We start from the raw sequence: 20237 nt of genomic DNA, 5'->3' as shown, positions 1-20237 counted from the left end.
AAGGATTCGGATCCGGAATATCCTGCGTAGACGCCGTATTTGTACTAAGAACAATCACAGAAAAGGCCATTGAGTAGAATAAAACAGCATATCTATATTTTATAGACCTAACAAAGGCTATTGATCGCATCCAAGTCGAATACGTCTTACACCTACTGTATAAAAGAAACATACCAACCAATATTATACAAACCATCGAAAACATCTACTTCCATAATCGAATACAGGCAAGATAAATGGAAAACTAACACAGTGTATACCAGTACAAAGCGGTGTCAGACAGGATTACTCGTTAAGCTTACTTCTCTCTAATATAATAATGGACGAAATAATACAAGCAGTACGTAAAGGTCATGGTTACAGAATGGGGAACTATCTATAATATTATATATTGTTTAGTATGTTGCAGTAGATATTACTTAAATGATTGGTGTCTGTCTTATAATTGATAGATTCAGGAGTTTTATTAATGTGTACCATTTCAAGGAAAAGCCGATTTTTATAATTATCAACTTGTTCCAAGATTTTTTCATTATTAAAGTCAAAGTTATGTCCTGTCTTCAAGTGGTGGTCCACTAAGGCACAAGAGTTTTTTCGTATGTTACAGTCACTTTTGTGTTGAGTGGCACGTTGTTTAAGCCACTGTTGACTTTGACCAATATAACAATATATAATATGATAGATCTTAACCTTTAAACACAAACTTAGTAATTGTCTAGTAACTGTACCTATAATTTTATTACATTCCTAATATCAGTATTGCAATAACTGACTACATACCATCAGTTACATTTTATAGATCAATTTATCGTTTTCCTGATTCTTTCTCAATTCTATACTATTAATTCCATCTTTGCACTTTATAATATGGATAATACTGTCATAGTAATTGTTTAATTTAACCTACTCACTAAAAATTGTACAATGGGAATTCACTCTATAAAATATTGCGGTTACCATAACTCCTAACGAAAATCAAACAAATATGTCATTTATTTAGATAGGTATGCTAAAAAAATTTAAATTTTTATTCTTATAGTTGTAAGTATTAAAATATTCACTTTGTTTACATATAATAATTAATTATTCTAATAAATTTACAGTTTTCTCCTGAAGAAGTCACAAAATCGTGACGAAATATTGAGACTGAACAAATAGAGTTTTATTTCCTGACCGATTGCTGATACTATAAATCAATATTTAAAACATTATGGTCGAAAAATAATTTGAAAAAAAAATTATATATATGTACTAAAGGTAAGACAAAAGCAAAAAGCTATGCTTTAGATCTTCGTTTAGTGGAACCAATGAACTCACTGTTTGTTGAGCAAACTACATATTTACATAGTTATCGAAGGATTACGAATCAAATATAAACATGTATCTACCTGCTCTTGATGACGAACGCGATAGTACGGATGATTATAACGAAATTCAGAAAAAGACGAACATTTATCCGATATACAAATATAATATATATATATATATATATATATATATATATATATATATATATATATATATATATATATATAAAATAAAGTTTTATATTGAGGTTGCAGTCATTAATAGGGCAGGAAAGTAAAACTCTTTGTTCTTTAATCAAGCTTTCGCAAAATTTATTTGCTTCTTCAGGATATGCTAAAATATGGTATCAGTAAATACAACGAAATTAGAACTAAATAGCATTGTATAAAACTAGTAAAAAAACTTACAACATGAGGTTAATCCATTAAATTTTCAAATTTGCAAAACATTAAAACTTAACTTATTTTAAAAATTATACAGTTATGTAAGTACAATATTCCAATTTAATTTAATTTTGTAAAAATTCATTTTGACATTGATTATGTTGATGTTTGATTTATGTCAGAAAGACACTCGTTTCTGTTTATTATATTTTTTGTTGTTGATAACTAGCTCTTGATTGTTATTATGGTTACGTACAAAGTGGCGCAAAAATATGAATATTTAAATTTTTTGAAATTCTAATTTTTATAGTCAGAAAATCTAATATTGGAAAATTATAGTATTAATTTTCGTAAGACAGAATGTAATTATAGATATTGCTTAGTTTATCAATATCAGTTTTTTTATTAACGCATTGATATTTATTTATGCATACCATTTCTAAGAATTCTCTTTTATTTAATTGGTTTTCGCGTCTTAATATATTAGTTTCATTGAAATTAAATGAATGATTTTTATTAATTGCATGATCTATTAATGCACACGTATTTTTATTATTTCTAAGGTCACTTTTATGTGATGTTAGTCTGCCTATTAGATTTCTAGATGTGTGTCCGATGTATGACTTATCACAATTTTCGCATGGTATTATATAAACTACATTTGAGCTTTCCATAATGCTAATAGGTGATTTAGTTTTTGTATACAATGATGCTAATGTTTTAACATTTTTAGTTGCAATTTTAATATCAGAATAGTTAGCAAAGACTTTAGTTAGTTTGGGTGTTAATGTTGGTATGTAAGGTAGTGATGTGAAAGTAAATTGAGATTGCACGATTTGTTGATTTGGTTCTCTTGTTTGATTCATGTCAATCATTCTATTATTAGGATTATTAAATAAAAATTTGTTAATTATTTTAATTGGGTACGAATTCTCTAATAAAATGTCTTTAAGTTCTAATAACCCTTTGTTGATGTTATTGATTAATTAACAGATTTATTAATTATCATTCACAACATCCACCTCATATGAAAATAAATTTGATATTGGCTTTAAAAAACAGAATAGTCAAATTATCACACATCAATAACATCAACAAAGGGTTATTAGAACTTAAAGACATTTTATTAGAGAATTCGTACCCAATTAAAATAATTAACAAATTTTTATTTAATAATCCTAATAATAGAATGATTGACATGAATCAAACAAGAGAACCAAATCAACAAATCGTGCAATCTCAATTTACTTTCACATCACTACCTTACATACCAACATTAACACCCAAACTAACTAAAGTCTTTGCTAACTATTCTGATATTAAAATTGCAACTAAAAATGTTAAAACATTAGCATCATTGTATACAAAAACTAAATCACCTATTAGCATTATGGAAAGCTCAAATGTAGTTTATATAATACCATGCGAAAATTGTGATAAGTCATACATCGGACACACATCTAGAAATCTAATAGGCAGACTAACATCACATAAAAGTGACCTTAGAAATAATAAAAATACGTGTGCATTAATAGATCATGCAATTAATAAAAATCATTCATTTAATTTCAATGAAACTAATATATTAAGACGCGAAAACCAATTAAATAAAAGAGAATTCTTAGAAATGGTATGCATAAATAAATATCAATGCGTTAATAAAAAAACTGATATTGATAAACTAAGCAATATCTATAATTACATTCTGTCTTACGAAAATTAATACTATAATTTTCCAATATTAGATTTTCTGACTATAAAAATTAGAATTTCAAAAAATTTAAATATTCATATTTTTGCGCCACTTTGTACGTAACCATAATAACAATCAAGAGCTAGTTATCAACAACAAAAAATATAATAAACAGAAACGAGTGTCTTTCTGACAAATCAAACATCAACATAATCAATGTCAAAATGAATTTTTACAAAATTAAATTAAATTGGAATATTGTACTTACATAACTGTATAATTTTTAAAATAAGTTAAGTTTTAATGTTTTGCAAATTTGAAAATTTAATGGATTAACCTCATGTTGTAAGTTTTTTTACTAGTTTTATACAATGCTATTTAGTTCTAATTTCGTTGTATTTACTGATACCATATTTTAGCATATCCTGAAGAAGCAAATAAATTTTGCGAAAGCTTGATTAAAGAACAAAGAGTTTTACTTTCCTGCCCTATTAATGACTGCAACCTCAATATAAAACTTTATTTTACATAACGTGTCAGTCAATAATACCTAACTACTTTATATATATATATATATATATATATATATATATATATATATATATATATATATATATATGAAACCTAAAACTAAGAACAATATTATTATAAAAATTAAAATTAAACTCACCAGGCTTCCGGTTTGAACCGCATTGATTATCACTGCGCCGAGCTTTCGACATCCTCTCTGATGTCTTCTTCAGGACTTCCGGAATCTCAGTCCCCTGAGCTCCCAGACACTACTACACTGTTCACTAGTCACTGAACTACTGATCCCAAAAGCGTATGAACCTATATGTGATAAACGGCATAAGTATGTAGAAGGCAATATGAAACCAGTACATCGTCGGTTAAGAGTGTAAATCTGCTAAGTCCACTTTTTGGACCTTTTGTGATTTTTGCTTAGTCATAATGTAGATAACATTTCTCATTATGTAGTGAAATCTGATAACTCCGTTTTATTTATATTTTAGTACAATTTGGTCGCACGAAATTATGCTTTATATTGTCGCCAAAAACGTAAAGTGTAATTCTGACAAGTCCGCTGTTACTTAGTCAGTTGTTATGGCAAATCGATGCCGTACAGACAGAAGTTAGTGCAATAGTAAGGTTATAGCCATATTTTACCAAATTTATTAATTCAAAATAGCGTTCGTTGGTGTAAAATACTGAAACGTGAGTATTTCTTTCATAGAGTTCTTTCTTTCTCTCAATTGGTATAATGACCATATTAGAATGGAAAAAGAAATCAAAAGAAGCTAAAGAAAACAGAGGAAAAACAGAAAGAAACGAAAAAAGTAAGCCATTTGAACAGGAGCGGTCAGCGCTAAAAGGTTTTATAGATTCAATTCCTAAAATGGAATCTCATTATTGTAGATCAACTAGCACTAAACAATACCTTTTACCAGAGTGGCAATCTAAAACAAATTTATACAAATTTTATGTTGATGACTGGTGTAAAACAAAATCTATCAAACCACTTTCTATTACAACTTTCAATGAAGCATTAGATTCCGAAAAGATTTCTTTATTCCGACCAAAAAAAGACCAGTGCGAAAAATGCGGTGCATTCAAAGTAGGGCATATATCTGAGGACGAATACAATTTACATCATATTAAAAAGAATGAGGCACGTCAAGAAAAGGATCGTGATAAAGCTAATGAAACTCTTGTTTTCACTGTTGACTTACAAGCTGTACTGATGGCTCCTAAATCAAAAGTTTCGAGCCTTTACTATAAAACAAAATTGTGCGTACACAATCTTTGTTTCTATAACTTAAGGAATAAAGATGGATTTTGTTACATTTGGAATGAGACGGAAGGTAATGTTTCTGCAGAAGAGTTTGCAACCATCTGTTCCGACTTTATCACCAACAAAATTTTGCCTACACTTGATCGAACTACTGATTACGGAGACACAAAAATAATTTTGTATAGCGATGGCTGTAACTACCAAAATAGAAACGTAACTGTTTCAAACGCCTTACTGAATACAGCTGTGAAGGAAAACATTACTATTGAGCAAAAGTACTTAGAAGTTGGGCACACCCAAATGGAGGCAGACTCCATGCATTCCACAATTGAAAGGTGTTTAAAGAACAAAACAATCAACGTGCCAGCAGATTATTTGGGAATATGTCTATCTGCCCGAAAGATACCCAAAAAATATAATGTAACTTATTTAAATCATACATTCTTTAAGTCAATGAAGAAACTTGAGTTCCTGAAAAGTATCCGTCCCGGTAAGAAAAAAGGTGACCCAAAAGTAAGTCTTCACAAGTATTTATTTTATGTAAATTCTTATTATGTAATTATTTTAGGTTGTAGATGTGCGTGCGTTAAGATATAATGCAAACGGTCAAATTGATTATAAATTACGGTTTGGCGATAATTGGAAATTATTACCTCAGAGGCTCAGCTCCGGAATTGTACCTTGTTCATTACTTCAACTAGACCAACTCTATTCTGAAAGACTGAAGATTTCAAGTAGGAAGTATAATGACCTACAGGATTTAAAACATATTTTACCTAATGATTATCATACTTTCTACGATGATTTACCTCATGAATAATATTATGTAAAACAATAACAACATAATTAAAATGATTTTTAATATAGTATTTTGTATACTTGCTTATATTTTTTTTTGTCAAGTCCAAAAGATTTAATATTACATATAAGGAAATTCTGCTAACTCCCAAAAAGTGTAAATAAAAATTAATTGCGTTGATAAAATCGGTTTATGGATGTATACATATATTACTTGGAACTATATTTGATGTTATAAATATTGCTAATTAATAGAACAATGATTTTTCATTGCTGCTACAGTTTTTATGCTCTCCTGTAAAATCTGTTATAATGGACTTAGCAGATTTACACTCTTAACCGACGACATTATAGATCTGCAGATTTCCCTAGAACAATAACCATGTAAAATACGGTCAATCACATGGCCACTAGTCCGCGGCGGACCTTTAATGGTCGAGGGGTGCTAGGAATCCCTTCATGAGGAGGAGCCACCCAAATGTGGCAAATAACTATATAAAGAACAAATCCTTTGTAAATTTCGGCACATGGAATGTGTTGTTCGAACAAGGAAAGACCCACAACATGATTAATGAAATGAACAGACTGAACCTAGAAATATTAGGCAGTGAAATGTGCCGACCTGGTTCTGGTAAAACATTGGTCATGGATAAAACAATATATTACTCCGGATTTAACACCCGAGATCATCTATATGGAGTTGGGTTAATTATCTCCAGGAGAGTCCAAACAGCTGTAAATTGGGTTCCCTTTTCGGATAGAATGCTGTTGTTACAAATACAGGGTAATCCAGTGAACATCAATATAGTGCAAGTGTATGCTTCAACTGCAGATAAATCAGAAGCTGAAATAGAACATTTTATGAACAACTCAAAAAACTTTTACAAAACACCAAAAGGGAAGAAATTACAATAATAATATGCGATTTAAATGCTAAGATAGTAAAAGGCCGACTGGGCAATATAATAGGAGATTATGGTTTAGGAAAATGAAAGGCTAGAGGCAAAAGATTGGGTCAATTTAATCAAGAAGAAAACCTGGCGATTATGAATACATTGTTTAGATTACCACACCGTAGACCTGGAGGTCAACACAGTATAACGAACAAGATTGCATTAGAAATAAGATCGACTTTATACTAATTAATCTAAGATTTAGAAATTCCATTCCAAGCGTTATGACTTATCCTGGAGCAGATGTCCCATCAGACCATAACCTCCTTGTCTCAAAAATGAAACTGATGGTAAAAAGATAATAAAATCCAAGAATTCTAAGATGAATACTCAGTTGCCCAAGATAAACGAAATCCACCTTCAACTTGTATAAAATCATGAAATGAAAAGATTAACATTAGAAATGAAAAACACTGATAAAGTGAACATTATCTGGACAAATGTCAAACATTATGTTATAAAGACACAGAACAAAACTCTATAAAATAAAGAAGAAAACCGAAAATCTTAAATGACTCAATAAATACTGGAAATCATGGATCACAGAAGCAAATATAGAAACAAAACCCCAGAGTAACACAGAGAAAATATAAATTAATGAGCAACAAAATAAAAGAAGCAAAGAAAAAGTGTATGATGAAAACATGCATTGAAATGAAGGAATTGCAGAAAAACCATGCTCATTATAATTTACATAAAAAGTTTAAGATAATTAAAAAAGCACACCTAATCGATTAATCGACAAAAACAATAAACCTTAATTAACAACATAATTAAAATAAAACAAGTATGGACTAAATATATTGAAGATATTTTCATGGACACAAAAACGGAACCAACACAAATTGATAACGAGGAAGCTCCAATAAAATTAAACTCTGGAGTTCAACATGCTATAAAGAACTTAAAATCTGGCAGAGTATCTGGATCAAATAAAGTTCACATCGAGCTGATCAAATTTATAGAATAGATGAAGACAATTTAAGGGCAATAACTATCCTCTTTAACAACATATACAAATCTGGTAAGATACCGACAAAATGGCTACTATCGACCATTGTTCCAAACATTGTAATTAATCAGTTTAATGCCACAGTTATTGAAAACATTTGAAAACATAAAGGTTATACATGATCCAGAAGAATCACTCCAGAATATATGTGAAACCTTTAACAAAATCAGAAAAAGAACATCTAATAGAAAATAAAGAGAAGAAGAAAAGTTGAATGAATGACAATATACTACAACTCATGGAAAAAGAAGAAAATCAAAGAATAACAAAAGAATGTACAAAAATAGTCAGAGACAAATAAGAATCTAATTACGAAAAGCCAAAGAAAATTGGTTAAAAACACAGTGTGAAAAGATAGAGTTGTTGGAACAAAACACGGTAAATTTAATATGCATAAAAAGGTAAAACAAGCAACTTGTCTTCAAAAATCCAACACAGCTAGCCAACTGCAAGATCAACAGGGAACATCATCACAGATAAAAATCAAGAAATATGCATATGGGCCAAATACATACAAGAACTTTTTGATGATAATAGGTCTGAACAACCTACGTCCTACAATATGTAGGACCACTTACCAATCACATCAGATGAAGTGGAAAAAGCAATATCACAACTAAAAGATAGCAAAGCTTCTGGACCTGACAATGCATATGCTGAACTTATAAAGCTATTTAACACCGACGGTACTCAACGAGTAATCAAAATATTTAATGACATATATTTAAACGGAGTGTACAAAAAGGGTGTACATATGTGAAATTATGAATATAATTTCAGTTAATGAGGACTGTATTACATAGGGCTGGTTCAAATAAATTAGGATATGTGGTAAAAGGTTATACAGATTATAGCGAATTAAGTTTATATAAAGTCTTACCAATTCTTCTGCTGCACACACACGATATTGACAGGCTACACTCGCGGTTGTTTTTCATACGCGGAATCTGCCGGGTACCGGTTTATGAACACGTGTTTCGCGGTACTAACACTTAGATCACGATATAGAGCACATTTTGAGTCTGTACAAGATTTAAATAGTATTTTCGGTATTTTTCGCGTAACTATATGCGAGAGAGTTAGAGTGGAGAAAAAGTGCGCTAAGTCTGTACCAAGCGATAGGTAACAGGCTAGAGAGATTATACGTCTGCCTAGTAGGACTCAGCAGACGAAAGAGCCAACGACTGTCCTTAGCGACAGTCAAGAATCAAGAGAGGCCCTTGTCACCAAACGATAGTCAACAGGGGAGAGAGAGTGTCCGTTATCATCGATAGACAACAGGGAAAAGAGAGTGTCCGTTATCATCGATAGACAACAGGGAAGAGAGAGTGTCCGTTATCATCGATAGACAACAGGGAAGAGAGAGTCTTTCTTGTTTACTATCTTACAACTGTCTGTATTTCTAATGGAGTGGGGTTAAAATGTGAGTAGGAAGGGTTGGAGAACGGGAAATAATTCTAAAATTGTGGTAGAATGGTAGCTAGTAATACAGCGAAAAAATGACATGATTTTTCGCATGTGAAAAAATTGAACACGGAGTAATACCAAGATCATGGCTGAAGTCAACGTTTATTGCTCTACCAAACAAAACAAAATCCGTAGCCTGCAATGATTTCCGGACCGTCAGCTTAATTAACCACATTTTAAAGTTATTTCTAAAAATCGTACATCAAAGGATATATAGACTATGCGAAGAAAAAATCAGCCGTACACAGTTTGGTTTTAGGAACGCAGTGGATACGAGAGAGGCTCTCTTTCGCATACAAGTGCTATTTTAACGATGTAGAGATGTGAATTGCGATATTTATGCATGTTTCATTGATTACCATAAATTATTTAATACAGTAGAACACGACAAGTATATGGAGATATTTACAAATATTAAAGTAAACACCTGTGATCTAAGAATTATTAGCAATCTTTACTGAAATCAAACATCGTCTAAATGTACAGAGGCAGGAAAATCCGATGATTTTAAAAAAGCGGTAAAGTGATAATAAGGATCCAGATAAAAAATGAAGATATTGAACAAGTGAACAAAATAAACTACTTAGGTGTCTGGATTACTGAAGATCTAAATACAGAAATTCGATCAAGAATAAAGCAATCAAGAACAGTATTTTTGAAGATGAGTAAGAATTGGATGAAGATATTGGATTTTAGAATATTATATCCACTATATTCTTCTTTATGGTGCCAAAGCGGGGGCTGTTAATGTTGACTTGAAAGCTTTTGAGATTTTAGGAGAATTTTGAAAATACAATGGACCGATCATAATAATGACGAAATGGTGTTACACAGCATGGAAAGAAAGAGAGAGAGAACTTTTGACCAGTGTTAAAAGGAGAAAGACAGCATATTTGGGGCATATACTTATAAATGATAAGTATGAACTGATTATGAAAGGTAAAATCGAACGAAAAATGGGTCCTGGTAGACGACCTTTATTGGTGACATCGGCACTAGAAGAAGTAGAAATCATATATCTATCTATATTTTAGAAGTTTGCCTTTACACAAAACAAAGATTTTTATAATGTTAACGTCATAAATAAATACTGATTTGGAGAGAAAACGAATATCTTGAATGAATATCTCGATTGACTATCAAAAATAAGATTTTCGGAACATCTATTATTAAAGTAATTTTCACGACAGCTGATCTTTGCAGGAACTGCCATAAAGATATTGCTTGCCTAAGGCAAGTAGGTTTGATATAAAGCCATAAATTTCAATTCAAGTACAAGTACTAAACGACAATAAGAACAACACCGCCTCCAAGTTACCACACTCTGAAAGAAAAAAAAAACTAAATGGTACTTATAGCTGAGTTGACATTATTTCCGCCTTTCACCGGTACTCGGTGCTGCGGACGCGTGCCCAAACTACTAAATAAGTACCCATCGTCCCATCCGTCGATGCCGATGATGGTACATTACAGGCATTTGATCACCGACGATGCAAGATGGTACATCATTAGTTCGATGAGGGGGACGCCCATCGGGTTCATCTAGTGTGTCTTTTCTTTCGAAGACACGGTTATCCAACGGTAAATGCTTCGAAATAACCATTTGACGTTTCCGGTTGCTCAAACGATAGATTGGAGATATTTGTTTTTATGTGTGTGGGTATATACAGAGGTACCGTTTGGTTAAAAGCAGTCGATGAATAGAAATGTGAATTTTTTTATTGGATTTATTGGAGGATCGTGTTTGTAAATAGATTTTTTGGATTCATGGTCGGTGTTTCTCTATAGTTTGTTTCAAAATTATTGAAATTTCAGTTTTTATGACGTACCTAACCATTCTCAATATAAATTCATAAAAAAGTGAAAAAATATTTTAAAATTAATTTAAAATCTGTTTCCTTAAATTTTGCCGTAATTGTAATAAATCCATAATATCCTCCTGAGACCTAACCTGATCCTTTTTGTTTTTTTTTTTATTAAATAATAGAATTCGTATGATTTTTAGTATAAAAACACATGTAAACTTTTCTAAATTTTTATTTTTTTGCCAAATGTGAAAAAAAATGTACATTCAAAAGGATATCAGGATCGCATCAATACAAAATTACTGTAAATGAAATTGTTTAAAGCAATTGTTATTTCCTGTTATACTGTCACAACTATTTAACAAAATCTTAAACGACACAGAAACACCAGAGGAATGGCATAAGAGCATCACAATCCCCATATTTAAAAAAGGACAAAAAACTTGCCCACAAAACTACAGAGGAATAACCCTCTTAAATACAACGATGAAACTTTTCACGGGTATTCTTAAGGACAAATTGGAAAGGCAAATCACTAATGCTAAAGAATAACAAGGTTTTACAAGAGGGCGGTCTATAACAGATGCAGTATTCATAATAAAACAAATAAATGAAAAAGCTATAATCGGCATGCCAGCGTATATTTGCTTCATTGATCTGACGAATGCGTTTGACAGGGTTCGCCTGGGAGACATTCTAAATATATTAATAGAAAATAAAACACCGACCAACATAACAAAGATAGTCCATAACCTAAATAACAACACTGTAACCAAAGTTAGAGCAAGAGACCAATTCGCTGAAAATATTCCGGGAGGAATTAGACAAGGCGACAGTTTAAGCCCCTTCTTGTTTAACCTACTCATGGGCAAAATTATAAACAAAGTAACATCTCTCAATCTCGGATACAGAATGGGCAACAAAAGAATTGGTATGGTGGGTTGCGCAGATGATGCAGCAATTATTGCCGAATCAGAAGATGATATTCAGACACAGCTCTTTCAGTTCTGTCAAATAATCCGCTAACTAAATATGACCATTTCTACAAACAAAACTAAATGTATGACAATAGCAAAAGATCCGCTCAGATCTAAGTTAGTGGTTGAGAACAACTCCATAGAACAGGTGATGCAATTCAGATATCTGGGCATAGATATATCAAGCACACACGACCCAGTAAAGGACCTAAGGAGTCGGATCAACAAAGCAACCGCATTTCGGGATGTCTGCAGGAGATAGTCTAGTCAAATCCGTATATGCGCACAGATAGTAAAATTAGAATCTACAAGACTTGCATACGACCGATGATGACATATGGCATAGAAGTGCGCGAAGATACCAACAAAACGAAACAGATGCTAAGGGTTGCCGAAATGAAAACCCTAAGAACAATAGTGGGCAAAACAAGAAGAGACAGGGTGAGAAATACAAAAGTCAGAGAGCAGTGCAAAATTCAAGATATTGTAAGATGGAAAAGGCAGCGTAAGAGGATGTGGTACAATCATGTAAGACGAATGAATGAGAATAGACTCCCAAAAATTGCCTATTGTAAGATGGAAAAGGCAGCGTAAGAGGATGTGGTACAATCATGTAAGACGAATTGATGAGAATAGACTCCCAAAAATTGCCCTAGAAAACAACCCGCCCGGTTCGAGACCTCCCGGAAGACCACCTAAAAGATGGAGGGATAGTTGGCAATCTACCTCCCAGGAAATTAACCAGAGGCAGCTACAGAATTAAAGAGATCGAAAGGTCTCCAAGAAGTAGAAGAAGAAGAAGTTATTTTTCGTTAAAGATAAAAATATGTCACATGATTCACAATAAACTTTTGTTTTATCCTTACAACCTGGAATCTTACATCTAACAGAATTTTTTAACTCGGATGCCATTGCAGGAATGTGTTTAAAGTGATATTCTAGGTTTGTACCTGTTTCTAGTTACCAGAGTTAAATTTATTCCCCTCATGGATTCGTTGTACTTTTTAACAATGTTTGGTCTAGGCCCTCAACATATCGGGAGTTTTTTTTTGACCATCGCTTACATTCATCTGAAGGTTCTATTTGCAACGCAGTTGACGATTGCATAACATATCATACTAAAGTAAAGGTAAGGTGGTGAAATATGTATCAATGAATACATGTGTTCTTTCTAATAATGTTGTAGATACCTTAATGACTATGGATGGACCAACACCTAACTTCTTAGCATCATCATCATTCTGCAGAAATGTATTTTTCCCTTGATAAATATCGAAGTCTAATATTAATTTGTTTCGAAACTATCTTACCGATTTTTCTATCAGATGTCGCTATTGCGTCCATAACGAAGCCATTTTATTGTTGCTTCCTAATAAGACAGAGAAGATTATTTTTCACGTTAAGAACGGCTATAAATAACTGTTCTGATGAGACTTATTAAGTCGAAATACGGAGCAACAGATACATAGACGCTTTGAACGTGAAATCAAATCTTTTCTGTCTTTTTCATTTCATACTAATATTAATTCTTTGGGAGTGGCGCAGACAATGTTTTCTATTAAAAAGGTATCGTTTGTTAGCCAATAGAAGTCGATCATAGACTATATAATAATGAGAGTGAAATCAAAGTTTAAGTGCCAAGACTGCAGAGTAAAAAGAGGATCTAACTGTGGGACAGATCACTACTTTCTTTTAGCTAATCTTTGTGCCCCTTTAAACAATACTGCATACGAAACTAGAACACCGAAAGTGAGAGAAACAATACTACACAGTACAAAACGGAGAGATATAAATGTACCTTTTATTCCAACCAAGTATTAAACATCTTTTTCAATCTAGATTAGAAAAGGAAATAAATGAGATGGAAAGAAATATGGATGTTGAAGAAGAGTACAACAACCTCAAAACCATAATAAAAAAAATTGCTTATGGAATATTAGGAACAGAGAATAACGACAAAAAACACCACGAACGACCATGGATGACAGAAAACTAAAAGAAATGATACAAGAAAAAAACAAAGTATATAAGAAATGGCTAACAAATAAAACATCTAGCAATAGAGTAACATATCAAAGGAAAAACGGAGAAGTACGCAATCAAATAAAAAAAGCAAAAAACAATTTCTGGGAACAAAAATGTGTCCAAGTTGAAAATTTATTTGGTGGTTCTCAAACTACAGAAGCATGAAGAATTATCACTAATCTAAAGAAAAACAACTTAATTCCTATAGAAAAGTGGGAAAGTCGGAAAGTCAATATAAAAATTTACTCCAAGAGTTCAGATTGGAATATATGGGAGAGGAATAGAGTATGGCGAGACAAACAAATAGTAACATTAATACTACTAACAACGAGGTCCGTACTGCGTTAATTAAAATGAAAAACGGGCGATCTCCAGGACCTGGCAATATAACTGTAGAGTTACTTAAAGCAGGAGGTCCACTTCTAATAGAACGAATAACTTTTCTAATTGATCAATGCTGCCAAGAAATTAAAGTACCATTTGAATAGAAAACCAGTCCAGAAATTGAAATCAGGATAGGAGTTAGGCAGGGATGTATTATGTCCCCATTACTATTTAATGTATATAGTGAAGCCATTTTTGAAGAAGCATTACTATCTCAAAGTGAAGGAATAATAATTACCGGAAGATCTATTAACAACATAAGATATGCTGATGACACCGTGATTATGGCAAGCAAGCAAACAAAACAAACAGTTTCTGTGAAAAATATGGACTAAAAATGAATATAAAAAAGACCAAATATATGATAATAATAAAGAAAACAAATATACCAACAATCATACATTTGAGAAATTTACCGATAGAAAGGGTTGCTAATTACAAATACCTAGGAACCTGGATTTCAGACAATAATGATCAAACAACCGAAATAAAGGCCAGGATAGAAATAGCAAGACATGCATTTGTAAAAATGAAAACAATTCTCTGCAACAAAGACCTTAGATTAGAACTGAGAGTAAGAGCACTGAGATGCTACGTGTTTTCGATACTGCAATATGGACTTGAAAGCAGGACATTAAAACAAGAACACATAAATAGGGTTACAGTCCTTTGAAATGTGGTGTTACATGAGAATGCTTAGAATAGCATGGACACAGAAGTAAACTAATATGGAAGTATTGCGAGAAATGGGCAAAGAATGCAAAATAATAGACCCAATAAAAATAAGAAAGTTACAATATATGGGACACGTGATGAGGGGACAGCGATATGAGCTGCTAAGGCTGACAATACAGGGAAAGATAAGAGGAGGAAGGAGTATAGGAAGAAGGAGAGTGTCATGGTTGATAAATTTAAGGGACTGGTTTAAATGCAGTTCTATAGAACTCTTCAGAGCAGCAGTAGATAGAGTAAAGATAGTGATGATGATATCCAACCTCCGATCGGGAGACGGCACTTAAAGAAGAAGAAGAATGGAAAACCGCTCACCAAGTGTCCATCTTTAAAAAGGGTGATCGAAAAGATTTCAACTGATACAGAGGATTAAGTGTCCTACTTACTTTCTGGAGATTATTTGGAAAGATAATAAATGGAAAAATACAAGATGATGTAGGACATCTAATTAGCGAAGAGAAAATGGATTTACGCCTGGTAGATCTTGCACTGATAACTTGTTTATACTCCAACAATTAATAGAAAAAAGAATAGCGGTTGGTACCGAAGTACATCTAGCCTTCATCGACCTAGAAAAGGCGTGTGATACAGTTCCAAGACTTAAATTGTGGCAAACTTTACAACAACTCGGCATTAGTTCATATCTTTTAAGAATAATCACAGAAGTATACAGGGATAACACTACTTACCTAAAACTTGGAAATAGACTATCAAAGCCAATAAAACTAACTAAAGGACTAAGACAAGGATGCAGTATGTCACCCTTACTGTTTAATTTATATATTGAGGCAGCCCTCCAAAATTGGAAAAACCACTGCCAGGGAATGGGAATCCCCATAGGAAATGACATACTCTTCTCCCTGAACTCTGCGGATGACCAAGTCGTCCTAGCTCAAGATGATCTTATGATCTAGAATTTATGATAAAGCGTCTATACAGAGAATATGTAAAATGCGGGTTACAAGTCAGCATGAAGAAAACAGAATATTTAGTTATCAATTCAGATGCAAAGTTTGAAGTCTTCATAGACGAGGACGTGGAAATCAAACAAGTGGGAAAATTTAAATATTTAGGTGCACTCATTGATAAGAACGGCTTGGGAGAAACCGAAATTAATCACCGAATAAATCAGGGACGTAAAATTGTAGGATGTCTGAACTCCTTATGGTGGGATCGCAACATTTCCAAAAGGAACAAAAAAAAAAGAATAGGACAAACGATGGTTTAATCAGTTCTTTATTAGGGCTTTGAAGTATGGACAATTAATGCAGACCCGAAGAGAAGATTGTTGGCAGTTGAAATGGATTATTTGAGAAGAAGTGCTAGAACATCAAGGCTGGAAAGGAAGACCAACGAATCTATAAGAAATAACATGAATGCTACAGAAACGGTCATTGACAAAATAGAAAGAAAATGTTTAAAATGGTTTGGACACCTATTGAGAATGTCTGACGAACGTTTTCCCCCAATAACTTTACAGATGGAAGCCCCCTGGAAGAAGAAAAAGAGGTAGACGTAGACGCTCATGGAATGAAGGAATTAGAAGAGCGATGGAATCGAGAGGTTGGAGGAGGAGCATGCCTTGGACCGGGAGGATTGGCGGAGGAGAACGGGAATACGGCGGTAGCTGTCTCCAAAATGTATTGTATATATATATATATATATATATATATATATATATATAGCATTTGTTCGTTCACAGCAACCTCACTGTGTCTTGAAAATGTCAAGCAATCTCTTCGTATTCTTTCAACTGTTTCAACTTTCAACTAAAGGCCGGATCTTAAAAAATTTGTCAGCGTTTCTTTGATCTTGAGGCACATCAGCGTCAATAACTACTTTTAAATTGCTTCTGATTTGAAAATATGTATCACGTGCCATGGCTTGTGCAATATTGTTGACTTTTGTTGCCTTATCCCAAAACATTCTAATTTGTGGATATTTTAGACAGGACATTAGAATAGATATTTCAAAAAAATTTTCACCTCAGTTAGAGGATTGTTCCAAGTAATTTTTAAGTCTATACTACAGTCGAATATTGACAAACTATTCCATCGCCTACCTATGCTACAAATTATTCAATTAGAATACTCCCCAGAAATAATATGGGGAGTATTCGTTTTCTGTATTCAACTGTTTTCGTAAAGATAGAACAAACACCAATCGCGCTCATAGAAAAGTGTGAATCTTGGGATAAAATTCAACAGACAAGGAACCTTTTCCGCTCAGAACAGATCTCGAAGCAATTGCGGTAAAAATGACTTCTTGATTAGGCAAAATTCTTGATCACCCACGCCATGCATTGGTTTTATGTAGCCTAATTAGCCATAATACAATTTGGAGCCAAGTATTTCATCTTCAGTGCTGCTGCCTAAAAAAATAGGTAGCAGCACTGAAGATGGAATATATGTTTAAAAAACGTTCTGTGATTTAGCCCGAAAGGATTCTTTTAGTAAATGAACCTTTTATAAAAGATTTTTTTTTAATTTTTTGATCCTATATGGTATATAGCCGATATATCTGTAGACGAGACACTATAGCAACATTTTTAATGTAACTATAGTTTAAAAAGGAATACAAGAAGGAATAAAAGTCAATGGAAAAATCGTAAACAATATCAGGCATGCCGATGATACAGTACTGATTGCTGACAGTGAAGAAGAACTACAAATTCTGTTAACCAAAGTAGTGCGAGAAGGAGAACTATACGGCCTTAAGGTGAATGTAAAAAAAACCAAAACAATGGTAATTTCAAAAAAACACACACCAGTTATAAACATACTAGTCAACAACAATCTAGTTGAACAAGTGAAAAAGTTTAAGTATCTAGACTGTTGGATACATGAAACCTTAGACCAAGAAGAAGAGGTTAAATGTAGAATAGAACAGGCAAGAAACACCTTCTTAAAGATGCGACAGTTACTTACTACCCGTAATCTTGATTTGTCCCTACGATACCGCATGATAAAGTGTTGTGTATATAGTGTACTATTACACGGCGTGGAAGCTTGGACGTTAACAGTCAGCTCGTTACGACGTTTAGAGAGCTTTGAGATGTGGGTATTTCGTCGTATGCTGAAAATTCCATGGACCGACCGCGTTAGAAATGAAGAAGTTTTAAGGCGTATGAATAGAGAACGTGAACTCACAGAAATGGTCAAGAAGCGTAAAACGTCTCATCTTGGACACATATTTAGACACGACAGGTATAACTTCCTTCAGCTTATTATAGAAGGGAAAATAGAAGGCAGACGCGGCCCGGGTAGACGACAAATGACCTGGCTGCGCAACATCAAAGATTGGACAGGATTAGACTTTCAAAGTTTAATAAGGAAAGCCCAAAATATTGAAGACTTTGCAGAGGTCATCGCCAACCTTCGCTAAGAAGACGGCACCTAAAGAAGAAGAAGATAGTTTAAAAGTAACTTTTAATAATTGAAGTTAGAGAAGACGTGTACATTAATTGATGACTAAGAATATCCTTTAAGAATAATCCTATTTTTCTTCTTCTTTAATAAAAACTGTTTAAACGTTATATGTTAAAAAATAAAATGTATAATACATTTGTCTCACAAGAGTTTATCGCTAAAATGTATTATATTATTTTAAATTATAATTGATAATGCTTCCCGTAGTGAGGAAAAAGCGAGTTCTTATCCTACGGACGAGTATCACGTATCATCGTTTCTCGCAATTCAGTTTGAGGAATCCTTGCAAGTACTCGAGGTGTATAGAGAAGCCCAGTGGATGTGGACCTAACATCCTATTACCTACATCCTCGCTCATCCTCTTACTGTTATCAAATGCCCGTCCGCTGTGCCTGTTTCGAAAGGTCACTATACTCCGAGGCAAATGCTCCGCATGCACTTTGAATTATTAACAGGGTGATAAAATCTCTTAAGGGAAGTCTCAACAGAATACTTTAGGGATTATATGATAATTTATTATTATAAAAACTCGCACGATGGTTGTTTTGGAAAATTTAGTAGGTAGAGTTTTAAATAATTACATTTTGCCTGTTACAGATTCACTGACGTCATCATAAATCTCTAATGTATGTAAATCCGTGGTTATTTCTCTAAGAAAATCAACATATTGCGTTACCCAAATATATATTCATATAGGGTAAGGAAAGGTATATTGGTGATACAAGTAATTTGGTGATAATTTTTAATCAGATTACCACACAGTTCCCTATGCAAGCACATTCATGACACAGCGCTAGTAAGTTGCTACGAGTGTAAGCAGGACAAACTATATTCCGATTTACCGATGCGCGCACCTGCGTTTAGTAAACGGACTGTTTTGACCATTGTGCGATAGTGGAGTCATTTCTTATTGAATGTGAAAGACTGTTACATATTTGGTTACATTTTTATTGGAATAATTGCTATTTTCTTTATAAAACTTTATAAAACCATTCAATAAACTAATTATCAATCAAAAAAGCTGCATTGAATTCGTGATTTAGCCAAGGTAAGTTTTTATTCCTTAAATTGCGATTGTTGTTTCTTAGTGTCTTTGCACACATTTTTAAAGAACTTTTGAGACGTTAACTTTGGATATATTTTGTTCTTTTATTTAAAATAAAATAGAGAAGTGTAGTATACTATGCAAAAGGTATTATTTTGAGGAATCCGTAAATGTATTTTATTTTTAAAAGCTGTTAACTTTTTTTATCACCAAATAACCTATTTAATTTTTACTTTTAGATTGGCAATGGAAAAAGAGGTTAAATATAGAAAATATAATCAACAGCAACTTCAAAACGCTGTCAGATTAGTAAGAAATGAAGGTAAGACTATATATAAAGCTGCAAAGGAAGTAGAAGTCGCATGGAGCACTTTGAAACGTGCAAACTGGGGAGGCATTTTGCATTGTCATGTGATTTAGAGTTGAGGCTTTACA

General features: G+C 32.9%; 1 protein-coding gene across 1 annotated transcript; it reads left to right on the top strand.

Annotated features, from left to right (window-relative positions):
- The first annotated feature begins 4274 nt into the window (after positions 1-4274).
- Positions 4275-20222, top strand: LOC140444679 (uncharacterized). Its single transcript, XM_072536442.1, has 3 exons — positions 4275-5689; positions 5745-5917; positions 20042-20222. Exons 1-3 carry the CDS (start codon positions 4646-4648, stop codon positions 20220-20222), a joined length of 1398 nt encoding a protein of 465 aa, XP_072392543.1. The 5' UTR covers positions 4275-4645.
- The last annotated feature ends 15 nt before the right edge of the window (positions 20223-20237 follow it).

Source organism: Diabrotica undecimpunctata, chromosome 6 (genome assembly GCF_040954645.1).
Source record: "Diabrotica undecimpunctata isolate CICGRU chromosome 6, icDiaUnde3, whole genome shotgun sequence".
Classification (NCBI taxonomy): domain Eukaryota; kingdom Metazoa; phylum Arthropoda; class Insecta; order Coleoptera; family Chrysomelidae; genus Diabrotica; species Diabrotica undecimpunctata.
The sequence above is the reverse complement of the archived record's forward strand: the minus strand, read 5'-3'. Positions and strand labels throughout refer to the sequence as shown.